The following is a 14,058-nucleotide window of genomic DNA, read 5'->3' as shown; positions in this document are numbered from 1 at the left end:
AAATAGACTTTCACAGAGTCGTTCAGCAAGACTACATAGTGAGATACTAGCAGGCTTTTACATAGCCAAAATGCAAACCTGAGTGCACCGCTACCAACCATCACATATGGGTTATTTTTTTAATCAAGAACGGGCTTACCAAGCTTCTGCATCATTCAATTCAAAAACAGTTGAGTCACATTGGTAAGTCTACTAAAAATACTGAATAGGCCTAGGCTTCTGAGAACTTGTGACACATTAAAGCTGGAGGTGAATAAGGTGAAACACCACTGTTCGACCCAGCGTCTTATCGTTTTTGTTTTGTTGATGAAACGGAGGAATGTTCATCATCATCGCAATTTTTTTTTTTTTTAAACAAAAAAAATAAATAAATCGCAGTACATATTCTGCAGAGGGGTATACTACAAAGTAGGATTCAGGAGTTAGCTAACTAGCCTACATATTTGGATAACAACATTTTTAGAAAGAAACTTGGTCTAATTGATTCAATGGACAAAAACACAAGTTCGGCTTTTTTAATGAACGAGAAATGTGTCATTTCTGGTTGCTTTTCAATGATAGCTGGCTCACTTATTGATCCTGCTTTGTAATATACCCCTCTGGTCTAACAGTGTCTCAAGTGACTATTTGTTGTTATAACCCAAACGAATGTGGCGGTTTCAAACGGATTACAGCTTTAAAGATACTTGCCTATACTGTTTGCCTTGAGGTGGAAATGGATTATTTTGGATTAAAAATAACAACTTGAGGCTACACTAGTGCCTTCAAAGTAGTCATACCCCTTGAATTACACATTTTGTTAGTCTGAATTCAAAATGGATTAAATAGATTTTTCTCCTCACCTATCTACACACAATACCGCATAATGACAAAGTGAAAACATGTTTTTAGAAATTCTTGCATGTATTGAAAACTAAATACAGAAAGTGCTATAGGCTACAGTCAAAGACAGCAGAAAGATTTTTTTGACAGGGGGTGCAGAATTTTGTTTTGCCTGATTTAGATGTTTTCAACATTTTGGTTGGCTATTCGTTAGTCAACTTGTCTATAATTAGATACATGTAGCTTCTCCTTTGTCATTTTATGTTGCCGAGAAGACTAAATAAACCCTTGCTCAACAGAATAATGTAATAGATCGATAGAATTAATGCTTCAATTTAGTTGACATCAGTCAAGTTCTCTCGGTCATTCACGGAGCAAATACATTTAGGGACTGGGGAGAAAATACAATAATGTTAAAAAAATAAAAAATAACGCTAAATGTCCAAAATGACATCAGTTTGACTGGATGTAAGGAAAAAGAAAGCTGTGAAAAAGACTTAAGATTTCAGTTCAGCTTTGGTGCATATTTTATGTGATTGAAATACTATCAGCTTTTCTGATAAAGACAGCACCTCTACAGATGGTATATAATTGAGCATTGCATTCTCTCAAGACAGAGAAATAAATAAATCATATTTCTCACTCCTGTTCCCAAGTTCAAATTTTGTCTACATTTGGTGTATAATTGTACAGCAAGAAATGCTTAATTCTGTATGAGTTATTAATAAGGTTATGTGGTGATGTTAGACTTACAGTCAGTGTCCAGATTTCAGTTTCCATTCAACACATTTAAACAGTAGACCACAGTTTCCTTGAAATTCCATAGGCCTATTTGAACTCCCATCTTGTGACTTGAATTTATGTAGTGCTTCAACATCCTCACACAACATAGCTGGCACTGCTATCATCCTCTTACCACTTCAAATATTTTCCAAACATTACATTTCTAGCCCTCCCTTCTATTCATTTTAAACTTCAAAAACATTATTTTTGCCTCTGTAGAAAGAGCACCTGGATGTTCCACAGCACTACTGGCAAAATATTCTGTGGACAGATGAAACTGAAGTAGAATTGTTTGGAAGGAGAAAAAAAAATGGCACAGCACACCAACATCAAAAGCTCATCCCAACTGTAAAGTATGGTAGAGGGCTGCCTTGCTGCATTCTTTTTGCATTTTTTTTTTTATAACGCCCCTTTTTCTCCCCCAATTTCGTGGTATCCAATTGGTAGTAGTGGTGCTCTGTCTTGTCTCATCGCTGCAACTCCCGCACTGACTCGGGAGAGGCGAACGTCGAGAGGCATGCGTCCTCCGAAACACAACCCAACATAGCCGCACTGCTCCTTGACAACGCACATCCAACCCGGAAGCCAGCCTCACCAATGTGTCGGAGGAAACACCGTACACCTGGCGACCTGGTCAGCGTGCACTGCGCCCGGCACGCCACAGGAGTCACTAGTGCGAGATGAGACAAGGATATCCCTGCCAGCTAAACCTTCCCTAACCCTGACGACGCTGGGATAATTGTGCGTTGCCCCATGGACCTCCCGGTTGCGGCCGGCTGTGACAGAGCCTGGGCTCGAACCCAGACTCTCTGGTGCCCCAGCTTGCTATCATTGATGGAAAAATGAACTCCCAAGTTTATCAAGACATTTTGCAGGAGAACGTAATGCTATCTGTCCGACAATTGAAGCTCAACAGAAGTTGGGTGATGCAACAGGACAACGACCCAAAACAGAATGGCTTCAAAAGAATATATGCCTTCTGGAGTGGCCCAGAGTCCTGACCTCAACACGATTGAGACGCTGCGGCATGACCTCAAGAAAGCGGTTCACACCAGACATCCCAAGAATATTGCTGAACTGAAACAGTTTTGCAAAGAGGAATGGTCCAAAATTCCTCCTGACCATTGTGCAGGTCTGATCTGCAACTACAGAAAACATTTGGTTGAGGTTATTGCTGCCATAGAAGGGTCAACCAGTTATTAAATCCAAGGGTTGACATACTTTTCCCACTCTGAATGTTTACAAGGTGTGTTCAATAAAGACATGAAAACATATAATTGTTGGTGTGTTCTTAGTCTAAGCAGACTGTGTTTGGATTGTTATGAATTAGATGATCAGATCAAATTCTATGACCAATGGTTCACATACTTTTCCTTGCCACTGAATGTGACTTGTTAAGCAAACTTGTATTCCTGAACTTATTTAGGCTTGCCATAACAAAGGGGCTGAATACTTATTGACTCAAGCCATTTCAGCCTTTTTTGAAAAACATAATTCCACTTTGACATTATGGGTTACTGTGTGTAGGCCAGTGACCAAAAATCTCTTTTGATTCCATTTTAAATTCAGACTGTAAAACAACAAAAAGTGGAAAAAGTCAAGGGGTGTGAATACTTTCTGAAGCCACTGTATTGAGGCGCCAACTGCCCCACTTCTGGAACACAAATTGATTTTCACAAACAAATCGATCAAATTACATGAGAAATGTATCAATATTGTGGCGTTTTGGGTGGGAAGTATAAGCTTTCCGAGGTGAGAACTAGGCATTCAAAGTGCCAGAGACAGACACGTTACCAATGCTCCAAAAAGAGCTACAAGAAGAAGTGCATGACTCCAACACCATCATTACGTTTGCTGATGAAAACAGTGGCGGAGGCCTCCCGGGTTGCGCAGTGGTTAAGGGCGCTGTACTGCAGCGCCAGCTACACCATCAGAGACTCTGGGTTCGCGCCCAGGCTCTGTCGTAACCGAGCGGAAGGTCCGTGGGGCGACGCACAATTGGCCTAGCGTCGTCCGGGTTAGGGAGGGTTTGGCCGGTAGGGATGTCCTTGTCTCATCGCGCACCAGAGACACCTGTGGCGGGCCGGGCGCAGTGTGCGCTAACCAAGGTTGCCAGGTTCACGGTGTTGCCTCCGACACATTGGTGTGGCTGGCTTCCGGGTTGGATGCGCGCTGTGTTAAGAAGCAGTGCGGCTTGGTTGGGTTGTGTATCGGAGGACGCATGACTTTCAACCTTAGTCTCTCCCGAGCCCGTACGGAAGTTGTAGCGATGAGACAAGATAGTAGCTACTAAAAACAATTGGATACCATGAAATTGGGGAGAAAAAGGGGTAAAAATTCAACAACAAAAATTAAAACAGTGGCAGGCCTGATCACCGGCGACGACAGCCTATAGGGAGGTGGTCAGAGACCTGGCAGTGTGGATACAGGACAACAACCTCTCCCTCAAGATAAAGGAGCTGATCATGGACTACAGCACACCACCATTCACATGTTCACATCCCTGTTTGTAAGCATTTCTCCTTTGCCAAGATAATCCATCCACCTGACAGGCGTGGAATATCAAGAAGCTGATTAAACAGCATGTGTGTGATCATCTTGTTCTTGGGGACAATAAAAAGGTAATTCTAAAATGTGCAGATGTCACACGAATGCCACAAGAATGTCAATCTGAGCTGTTGCCAGAGAATTGAATGTTTATTTCTCTACCATAAACTGCCTCCAACGTCGTTTTAGAGAATTTGGCAGTTTGTCCAACCGGATCGTCTGGGGGGGGTAGCCCTTTTGTGGGGACAAACGCATGCTGATTGGCTGGGCCTGGCTCCCCAGTGGGTGGGCTTGGCTGCCAAGTAGGTGGGCCTACGCCCTCCAAGGCCCAGCCATGGCTGGTCACACTGACAGAGCACCTCTGTGGAGATGAGAACTTTGCAATAGGTCAACCATCTCCGCAACATTCCACCAATCAGGCCAGACGGAAGCCACTCCTCAGTAAAAGGCACGACAGCTCGCTTGGAGTTTGCCAAAAGGCACCGAAAGACTGACCATGAGAAACAAGATTATCTGGACTGATGAAACAAAATTGAACTCTTTGACATGAATGGCAAGGGTCACATCTGGAGGAAACCTGGCACTATCCCTATGGTGAAGCATTGTGACGGCAGCATCATGCTATGGGGATGTTTTTCAGTGGCAGGGACTGGGAGACTAGTCAGGATCGAAAGAAAGATGAACGGATGAAAGTACAGAGGGAACCTTGATGAAAACCTGCTCCAGAGTGCTCAGGACCTCAGACTGGGGTAAAGGTTCACCTTCCAACAGGACAACGACCATATGGACACAGCCAAGACAACGCAGGAGTGGCTTCGGGACAAGTCTCCGAATGTCCATGAGTGGCCCGGCCAAAGCCCAGACTTGAACCCGATCAAACACCTCTGGAGACACCTGAAAACAGCTGTGCAACGACGCTCCCCAACCAACCTGACAGAGCTTGAAAGGATCTGCAGAGAAGAATGGGAGAAACTCCCCAAATACAGGAGTGCCAAGCTTGTAGCGTCATACCCAAGAAGACTCGAGGCTGTAACCGCTGCCAAATGTGCTTCAACAAAGTACTGAGTAAAGAACTACATGTATACAATGTCTTCACAGCATAACACAGGCTTAATCATCTCTCCAGCAGTATCCTTATGAGCTCAGGTTGGTTCACTGCTATTCTATGCCTGTACAAAAGAACAGCCAGTACTCCTTGATTCCATGCTGAATAAATCAATCACTGGACAACCAGTCATTTGAGAGATTGATGCCCTTCCTTGCTTTCATGAGCAGAGAACTGTGACAAGACCGAATCAGTCATAGGCCTACTGTACAACCTGTTCTAGCAATCATGTTGCAGTGAAACCACAAACCATAGCAGTCTATATTAAATCTAGATTGCAGTATTTGCATGTTTTCTGCCAGACTGAGAATACAGTCTACAGTCTATAATTAATTTCCCCTTCTGCCACTAAATGTTGTCTATATTGAACATGCCTGACTGTAAATGTTGGCTTTGTGTATGTCTTTGATGCCTGAAAACACTATACATCTCCATCACCTATACGTCTAGGCTACATCAGTTTAAATCCTTCCTATTATAATGCTCCTTTTTCTTCAATTAATACAATAAATCAAGAATGAAACCAAATTGACAAATCAAGTCCTTGTCTCCCAAACATCTTGTGATGGATGGCTAGTGTTGTGGATCATTGTGTACAAACAGATTCTGCCTACTACAACAGCACTAGAAATTGTTCTGCTGTGACTCTTGATTTAATGCATATGTACTTACTGTCATCTCCAAGTTTGGACGCATGCTCATTTATCAATTCTTCACCAACATCCACGATTTGCTCACTGTTTCTGTGGTTTTCCTCCCTCCACTTCCGCAGCTTGTCTCTCATTTCTGTGAACACAATTATCAAAACATTTCTCAGGATTCAGGCAATATAAAAATGACATGCTTTCATAAAACATCATATTGGATCAGGTAGAACACACACACACACACACACGAGAGTGAGCAGCACACCATCAGCCCCTGGAGCAATTGGGTTAACTTGCTCAATAGCATAAAGGTAGTGGATGGTAATGATCCTGACCCAGCAGCCCTCTACTCTAGTATGCAGTTCAGTGTACACTTTCTGGTTACTGGTCCACCTCTCTAAAAATCTGGGCTACCTACTGGTTCCTGACATACAGTGTCATCAGAAAGTTTCATGAGTGTTTCTGGGTAGGCCTATAGAGCTTTGCACACCTGGACTGTTCAATTAGTTTGGCTGAGATAATGGCTGGGCTGGACATGCCGGGCGATGAGTTTGGATTGGTCGGCCATGTAGCATGCTTCTGTCTATAACGTGAGCTGTGACAGTCCTCTCTACCGTGCCGTTTTTGAAAGATATAACATTTGCCATCGAGAACTACAAAAGTTTTGCTACTTTTCTCAACAACATCGATGACCCAAATTTAGCAGGCGCTATCGACAGATCAGTTGGATACTTTCTGCACACGCCAGTCAGTTTGAACCGGAGTGACTTGACACAACGCTGACCGAACAAGGGGTGAGTTCGTAAATTTACTCTGGCTATCCATTCCGACAGAATAACTGATGAATTTACAAACACTCAACACCCGTTGAATATGGCCGGTGTCAGTAAACGTCGGTAAAACGTCAGTAAACGCTGGTGAAGCACAATTAAAATTGTTGCCAGCAGCACAGTTACCAACGCTCTCGATAACATCCAAACCAGGTCTGATAGGGCAAGTAAAATAGTCAGAGTGAGATTCTCATTTGTGTCTGGAAGTAGACAACGTTAGCTTGGGTGCTTGACTGCAGTTGTGAGGTCAGAACGCTCGGAGCAACCCTACTCAGTCAGTGTCCAGAGTACGCTCTGAACGCTCCGATAGCGAAACGCTCTGAAATTACGAACAGAAATTCTGACAACGCTTTTGCTCCATTCTGTTTCTTTTTATCCTGAAAAACTCCCCAGTCCGTAATGATTACAAGCATATCCATAACATGTTGCTGCACAACAATGCTTTAAAGTATGGTTCGTGGTACTCAGTAATCTGTTGTATTGGATTTGCCTCAAACACAACACTTTGAATTCAGGACAAGAAGTTAATTACTGTGCCACATTTATTGCAGTATTACTTTACATTAGTTTTTTTTCCTGTGAGCTCAATGCGTACATCACAGTTTCTCTAGAGATACATCGGGTCATGCCCGAACTGTGTGAAGTAGTAGGAAGTTGTAGTTTCCAACAGGCCCATATTCTACATAGTTTAGCGCATTAAAAGTGGTAATTAACAACAATGACCATAATCCATTGTGCATCTACTTGTCCGGTTAGTTTATTTTCGCCTGCTACGGAAGACAGAAGAATGTGCGATCGTGAGGTGATAAAGCGCAGTTGCTCCTTTGTGAGTTCTCTAAATGATAATACATGATCTAAGTGATTGATAGCTGGTATTCAGCTGTCATAAAAGTATACCTTATTTACTTTGAAGTACAAAAAATGTGATTTTGTCAGACAGCATAGGCAGCAGCTCTATAAAGATGAGATGAATTGAAAAGAAATAAAGTCATCAAATAAAACAAATGTAATATACACAACTGAAATATTTTAAGTAATGTAATGGGAATAAATAGTTCATGTGGTAAGCAGTAATGGGCAGTCACTACCATCATGGGAGTTGTATTAATTGTTTTATTCTGTGTTACAGAATTCAACCCACATAATGCATAATGATTTTAAAACAGTCTAAAACAAACAAAACCGGAATGTGATCATTTTTTAATAATCAAACTCAAAAAGCCCTAATCGTTCAGCACTACGAGCAGGATGGATGTTTTGGAATATTTTTTTCATTCTGTACAGGCTTCCTTCTTTTCACTGTCAATTAGGTTAGTATTGTGGAGTAATTAAACGTTTATTGATCCATCCTGTTCTCTCCTATCACAGCCATTAAACTCTAACTGTTTTAAAGTCACCATGCTCAAATGGATATTCAATATCTGCTTTTTCTCTTTTTACCCATCAACCAATAGGTGCCCTTCTTTGCGAGGCATTGGGAAACCTCCCTGGTCTTTGTGGTTGAATCTGTAAGACAATTGTATGTGTGAGGTACAGAGATGAGGTAGTAATTAAAAATTGTAAAAATCCTGAGGTATTGTGTGTAGCCCAGTGAATTTTAAATTCAGGCTGTAACAAAATGTGGAGAAAGTCAAGGGTGTAAATACTTTCTGAAGGCACTGTATACACATGTAAAACAAAGCTCATTAGCAAGGTATATAAATATCTACCTAGCAAGCAAGCTTAAGTAAACTCTGGAAAACTCGCATAACAATGCTCTGTCCTTCCGTGTCAACACGCAGGCTTTGATTTTAGCTAGCTAGTAATAGTAGTAGCTATCTATTAGTAGTAGGGACGTCAAACTTCCAGCCTGCTGCACAGACCCTATGGACACAGTGGCTGGTTAAATTGTGCTTAGGAGCATTTTTTACATCAAAAATGGTAGTGAGAAATGTGATTTCTTTTATTTTTAATCTGAGTTTCCATGATGTGGACAGTATGTATTACTGCCAGGGGTAATCAAAGAACAGAACCCGGAAAATAACTACATTTTTAGCTATGTGCGGATGTTGCCTGTAATCCATGGCTTCTTGTTGGGGTATGTACTAGGGATGCACGATATATCGTAAGCATTTCGGCATCGGCCCAATGTCTAGTTTAACACCGATGTGCAAAAGGATGTCAAAACTGACGTGCATACCTATATAACGTAGGTAGATGAGGGCCTTGTCGGGTGTCAGGAGTAAATCCCTCTCGTCCGACTTGTTAAATAAAAAAGTATTTATATACACAAGGTGAGTAATCGCTGTCCTGATTTCTAGAAGCCCTTTTCGTCATAAGAGACAGTGGCAGAAACAGTAAGTACAAAATAAGTTACAAATAACGCACGTCAAGGATAATTAATACTTTTCAAAGGCAATGCATCGCAAACTGTTCCTGCATATTGATTTGGACACTTTAAAACAGTATTTTGGCAAAGTACTAATTATCAATATGTCTAGTCAACAGGAGGCAGCTACAGCGTCATTTTTAGTTACATAAATTACATTTACAACATTAATTTCCAATGGCATTGTACTTAGCTAATCAGTTAACTGTTGAAAGATTACAAAAACGTGCTGTGATTTACTTTGATGATGGACAAGAAAATCACCAAAACAGGTTTTCCCTGCCTATTAGTAGTATCCATTGCAAGACGGTGTATTTTAGCAAGCCATCTAATGAGGCAGAACAATGACAGCAGGTAGCTAGCTAGCTAACTTAGTTATAATCAGCTGACAGACGTTAGGTACCTAGGCTGGCTAGCTAGCTTAGCCTGCTGTGCAATCCTTGTAAACTCACACATGCTGTGGACTGTTAGCTACGACAATGGGATACAACATGACAACAATAACAGATCAATCAATGCTTAACGTTAGCTATCTAACGTTGCTAAAACAATGAAATAAGATAGGCAGAAATAATGTGCTAGCCAAGTGGCTCTCGTGTTAGCAAGCTGCGCTAACAAGTTAGCAGTTGGCTTGATGAGATGGACATACGCAGCTACATCCCCTGAACGATAGTTCAAATGCACTACGTCGAATTATACAAGGATTTAACAGCACACTTTCAGTCATACAGTACATTAAACCGTGTAATCGTCTGTGTTTACCTTCCCAGGTTACATCGTACATTTCTGATACCGACGCCATCTTTCTCGGCAGCACAGGTTCAGCGTCATTGAACTGGGTGTGGCTTGTTTATTTTGCTCACTGGGCCTTTACTCTAAATAGTGTAAAAAAACAAATGATCATTCAATCTACGTACAAGCTCGAGAATAATCAAACATATTTTTGAGACATGTTCAATGTATTTTATTCATTTCTATGGACTTTAATATTTCCGCTGCTTCTATTGTTTTGTCTGCTATTAACATGAGTGTAATGTGATTGAGTGGTGGGGTGTAAACTGTCAGTTTTTATTGAAATTAGTAGATTCATGAAAGTCTAATCATTTATGATGAAGGGGAATGGTAAGAGAGAAGGACAAAATGTTACTTTATGCATGTCTTGCTCACATGCCATCTTCAAACTGCTGTGTGTAATTGAACATGCAAGGCTATCATGGATGTTTCCTTTGAGGCAACTGTTGGGGTAATCATTGGGGTAATTGAATCCTACTATCTGATGCATAGATACATCAGGTCCCTGTCTATTTAATTTAACACTTGACACTCAGAGCAGACCACAGTTTCAACACTTCCAAAATCTCACTTTAATCCCTGCGGAGAGGATCATAACAGACTGTTTAGCAGAAGAGTTATGACAGTGCTGGATGTAGAACCAGATGTAAACAAAAGCAATGTATGCACTTGCTCTGACCCTTTCCCCCATCATACTCAGGTACTAGATCTGACAGCGCTGATTAACACACTGCCTCCAGTTATTATTCATGTAACTGGGCCTAAAATGACCTTGTTTCAACTGACCACAAAACAGGGCCTGAACCGTAACGCTAGCCCTCTCCAGAGGTTTAGGTCTCCGAGCTCTGCAATGCTGCTCACGCTAAATTTATATTCATCTTACACCTAGCTTTCATAAGGCCTGGTTAGATGTGTGGTTGTTACCAGGGAGGACTGGAAAGGGGTCAGAGATGCTGTATAGTCTCGTGCTTAGTGGTGTAATTCATTTTCTTCTGAGGTAGGTTAAGCAGAATGTCAGGAGTGGAAGACTTGTGTGTTGAAAGCACATTTGAGATGCTGTGTTGTCCCTTTCCTTTCTTGATTTCCCTCTCAAGGGGCCTCTGACTGTCGATCCCATGTCTCTGACTTTGTAAGTTACATGCCACACTCCTCTACCACATTAGGCACTTGTTGAGGTGGACTCAACACAAACTCACTTACAGAAACATTTCAGAATCCTGATGTCATCCCCAATACCGCTCACTGCAATGTAGATACTTTGTTAATGTTCTATTGTCTGAGGTCAACAGGACTATGTTTTGTTACAGGACACTGCCATTGTATAAAGGCAGAGCATGGTCGTTATTGGGCAAGTACAAGTGCACAAGAGGACTATAAAATGTAATCTCTGTCAGGGATACAAAAAATAACATTATGTGTGGTTGAACTTACGTTCAGCTCAAACGATCCGTGGACTTGTAATTTTCAAGTCTGCACATGGCAGTCAGTTGATATATGGTCGGGTTTTTGCTGGAAACCAAAATACTGAGACGACCACATTAAAACAAGCAAACACTGTCCTTCTGGGTAAAGGGCCTTCCCTTCTCTGCCAGGGTGCTGTTAAAGGCCAGGGCCCTGCTCTCTTCCCGACCCGCACCAACGACCTGAAAAGATGGTGGGGCCTGACTCAGAGGATGAGGCCATGATGGTAAAGGCCCTCTGTACTGTGCACAGGTTTAACAAGCTGTCTTTAACGTTGTCAGCATGAGATGCAGGTGCATCTGGAGGTAATGAAAGAAAAATTATTACATCTCAATCTCGATGTTTACCTTGGAGAGGGTCACTCAGCTAGAATGTCACGATGAAGAGAGATCAATAGCAACCGTTCTGAAAACACAAATTGTGCTCCTTGACTGCTGCTTACGTAGGTTTTCATGCTCCGAGAGCCCCACATACGGCACATGGGACAGTCAATACACTGAGTGTCAAAAACATTAAAAACAACTTCCTAATATTGAGTTGCACCCCCCCCCCCCCCCTTCCCCCCACTTTTGCCCTCAGAACAGCCTCAATTCGTCGGGGCATGTACTCTACACAGTGTTGAAAGCATTCTACGGGGATGCTGGCCCATACTGACTCCAATGCTTCGCACAGTTGTGTCAAGTTGGCTGGATGTCCTTTGGTGGTGGACCATTCGTGATAGACACAGGAAATTGTTGAGCATGATAAACCCAGCAGCGTTGCAGTTCTTGACACAAACCGATGTGCCTGGCACCTACTACTATTCCCATTCACCCTCTGAATGGCAAACTTACACAATCCAAGTCTCAATTGCCTCAAGGCTTAAAAACCCTTCTTAAGCTGTCTCCTCCCCTTCGTCTACACTGATTGAAGTGGATTTAACAAGAGACATCAATAAGGGATCGTAGCTTTGACCTGGATTCACCTGGTCAGTCCATGTCATGGAAAGAACATGTTCATAATGTTTTGTCCGCTGTACATATTTTTTCCTTGTCTTCAAAAGACAAGCTTACAGTAGAAACACTGCACAGGCATTATAATTTTGATTTCTGACAGAAGCAATCAGAGTTGACAATCACTAAAATGAACAGTTACGGCCTGAAAATTGATGTGGCGTTTAGGTGCTCTGCGGTTTTGAGAAGGTTCCTGTTAGTTTCCAGCCTTTTCTTTATTTTTCACCGGTGTCATACAGTTGCGGGAAATGAAGACAGACGCAATTAGCAACAATGTTTGGGCTTAGCCCTCTGGAGCCAGCTGTGCTGTGAATGCTTTGAAAGCTGACTACGACCCTTGTCTGACCAAGTTGCTTTCATCTCACTGAGAATCACTCTCTACAGATGACTTCAGCACACGTTGCCGCTGATGATCTCCTCTCCGTAGCACCCTTTGACCTCACCCTTAGCCTGCGTGAGAGGCCCAGAGCGGGAAAACTGTGGCCCATCACAATTTAGCTACCTCACTCCCTCTCCTTAGGTTTCAATGCCAAGAACAATATTCAGCTCAATGTCAGCCCCCGCACAAGTAATTGACATTACTCACACAGTTAGAAGCTCAGGATGTATTGCTCCCCTGACACCTGGTGTAGTAGTGTGATTGCTCATAGTAGAGTAGTGTATTACCACATGCAGTACATTATGTGTTGCTGGATTCAATTTAATGTCACCGTTCTTTCTCATTCAATTCATTTTAAACAAGTTTAACATCACCAGGCAAGAGAATACTCTCAAAAGACTCATTCCCCGTGTGTGTCCAGGTGTGTTCACCCACAAGTAACCCACTGCAATTTAGGCAGGTATGAAATGTTCCATCAAGATATGGGTTGATTTTAGAGGTACAAAATCAACTAAATCCCTGATTAAGTATGAGGCTTGAATGTGTCCATTTTAATTCAACAATAGTGAGAGAAATGTTTCATTATCTTTCAATGCCAACCTTTGTTAGCAATAAAAAAAGGTGCTTGATATTATGCTGCAATATGGAACATTATTTCTTCTTTATCAATGACTGTATTCTTAAAGAAAGGATACAGATTCACTTTGAATGTTGACTTCTCACGCACATATGATACCCCATACAGTGACCAATCTGTCATCTACTGTAGAGAGCCTCTCATGTTTGGATGTTGATTTCCTCATATAACTTTATACTGGAACTGATTAAAAGATTGGGGGAAAAAAGTTTACTCTGAATAGAGCCTAAATTGGAGTATCCTTAAAGAGGATACTTCTCGGTAACGGTATCCTGAGCAGTAGCGGTCTGACCTTTAGCCCAAAGCTATTGTTACAGCTTGAAACATGGATCACTTCCACATCCTCCCGGGGGTCCGAGTTGAGGTTTACCATTTAGAGAAGTTATGACTCTTGTTCACTCTCATAACTACTTTCCTCCAATTGTTTTGAGACTGGTTTTCTTCTGAGCCTTCAACTAACTTACATAAATATATGTAACTGCAATCATTCCAGAAATTCTGAATCCAGATGAAGAAGTATAAATGAATCCCATCCCTTCTTTGGCGGAAGCCATTGCTAAATGGCATGATCATGGAGTTATTGGATTTCACATTTCTTTTCCAGTAAGAATATCCATGACCACACATTTGGAGATAACTGCATTCCCTGTAATGTCATGTTTTCAGAGAAAATTTCTAAATGGTAAATCAAGCTA

At 41.9% G+C, this 14,058-nt stretch overlaps 1 protein-coding gene across 1 annotated transcript in view; it reads right to left on the bottom strand.

Moving 5' to 3' along the window:
• LOC115141382 (ER membrane protein complex subunit 2-like) overlaps positions 1-9,937 on the bottom strand; it is a 61,532-nt gene extending 51,595 nt beyond the window's left edge. The window contains exons 1-2 of the mRNA XM_029680181.2: positions 9,865-9,937; positions 5,930-6,043 (exon numbers count right to left, since the gene is read on the bottom strand). Of these exons, the coding sequence (XP_029536041.1) occupies positions 5,930-6,043; positions 9,865-9,904 (154 nt within the window). The 5' untranslated portion in view covers positions 9,905-9,937. The remainder of the gene's footprint in view (positions 1-5,929; positions 6,044-9,864) is intronic.
• Between the last annotated feature and the right edge of the window lie 4,121 nt (positions 9,938-14,058).

The sequence above is a fragment of the Oncorhynchus nerka genome, linkage group LG14 (assembly GCF_034236695.1).
Source record: "Oncorhynchus nerka isolate Pitt River linkage group LG14, Oner_Uvic_2.0, whole genome shotgun sequence".
Lineage (NCBI taxonomy): Eukaryota > Metazoa > Chordata > Actinopteri > Salmoniformes > Salmonidae > Oncorhynchus > Oncorhynchus nerka.
This window is presented reverse-complemented; position numbering and strand designations above follow the sequence as displayed.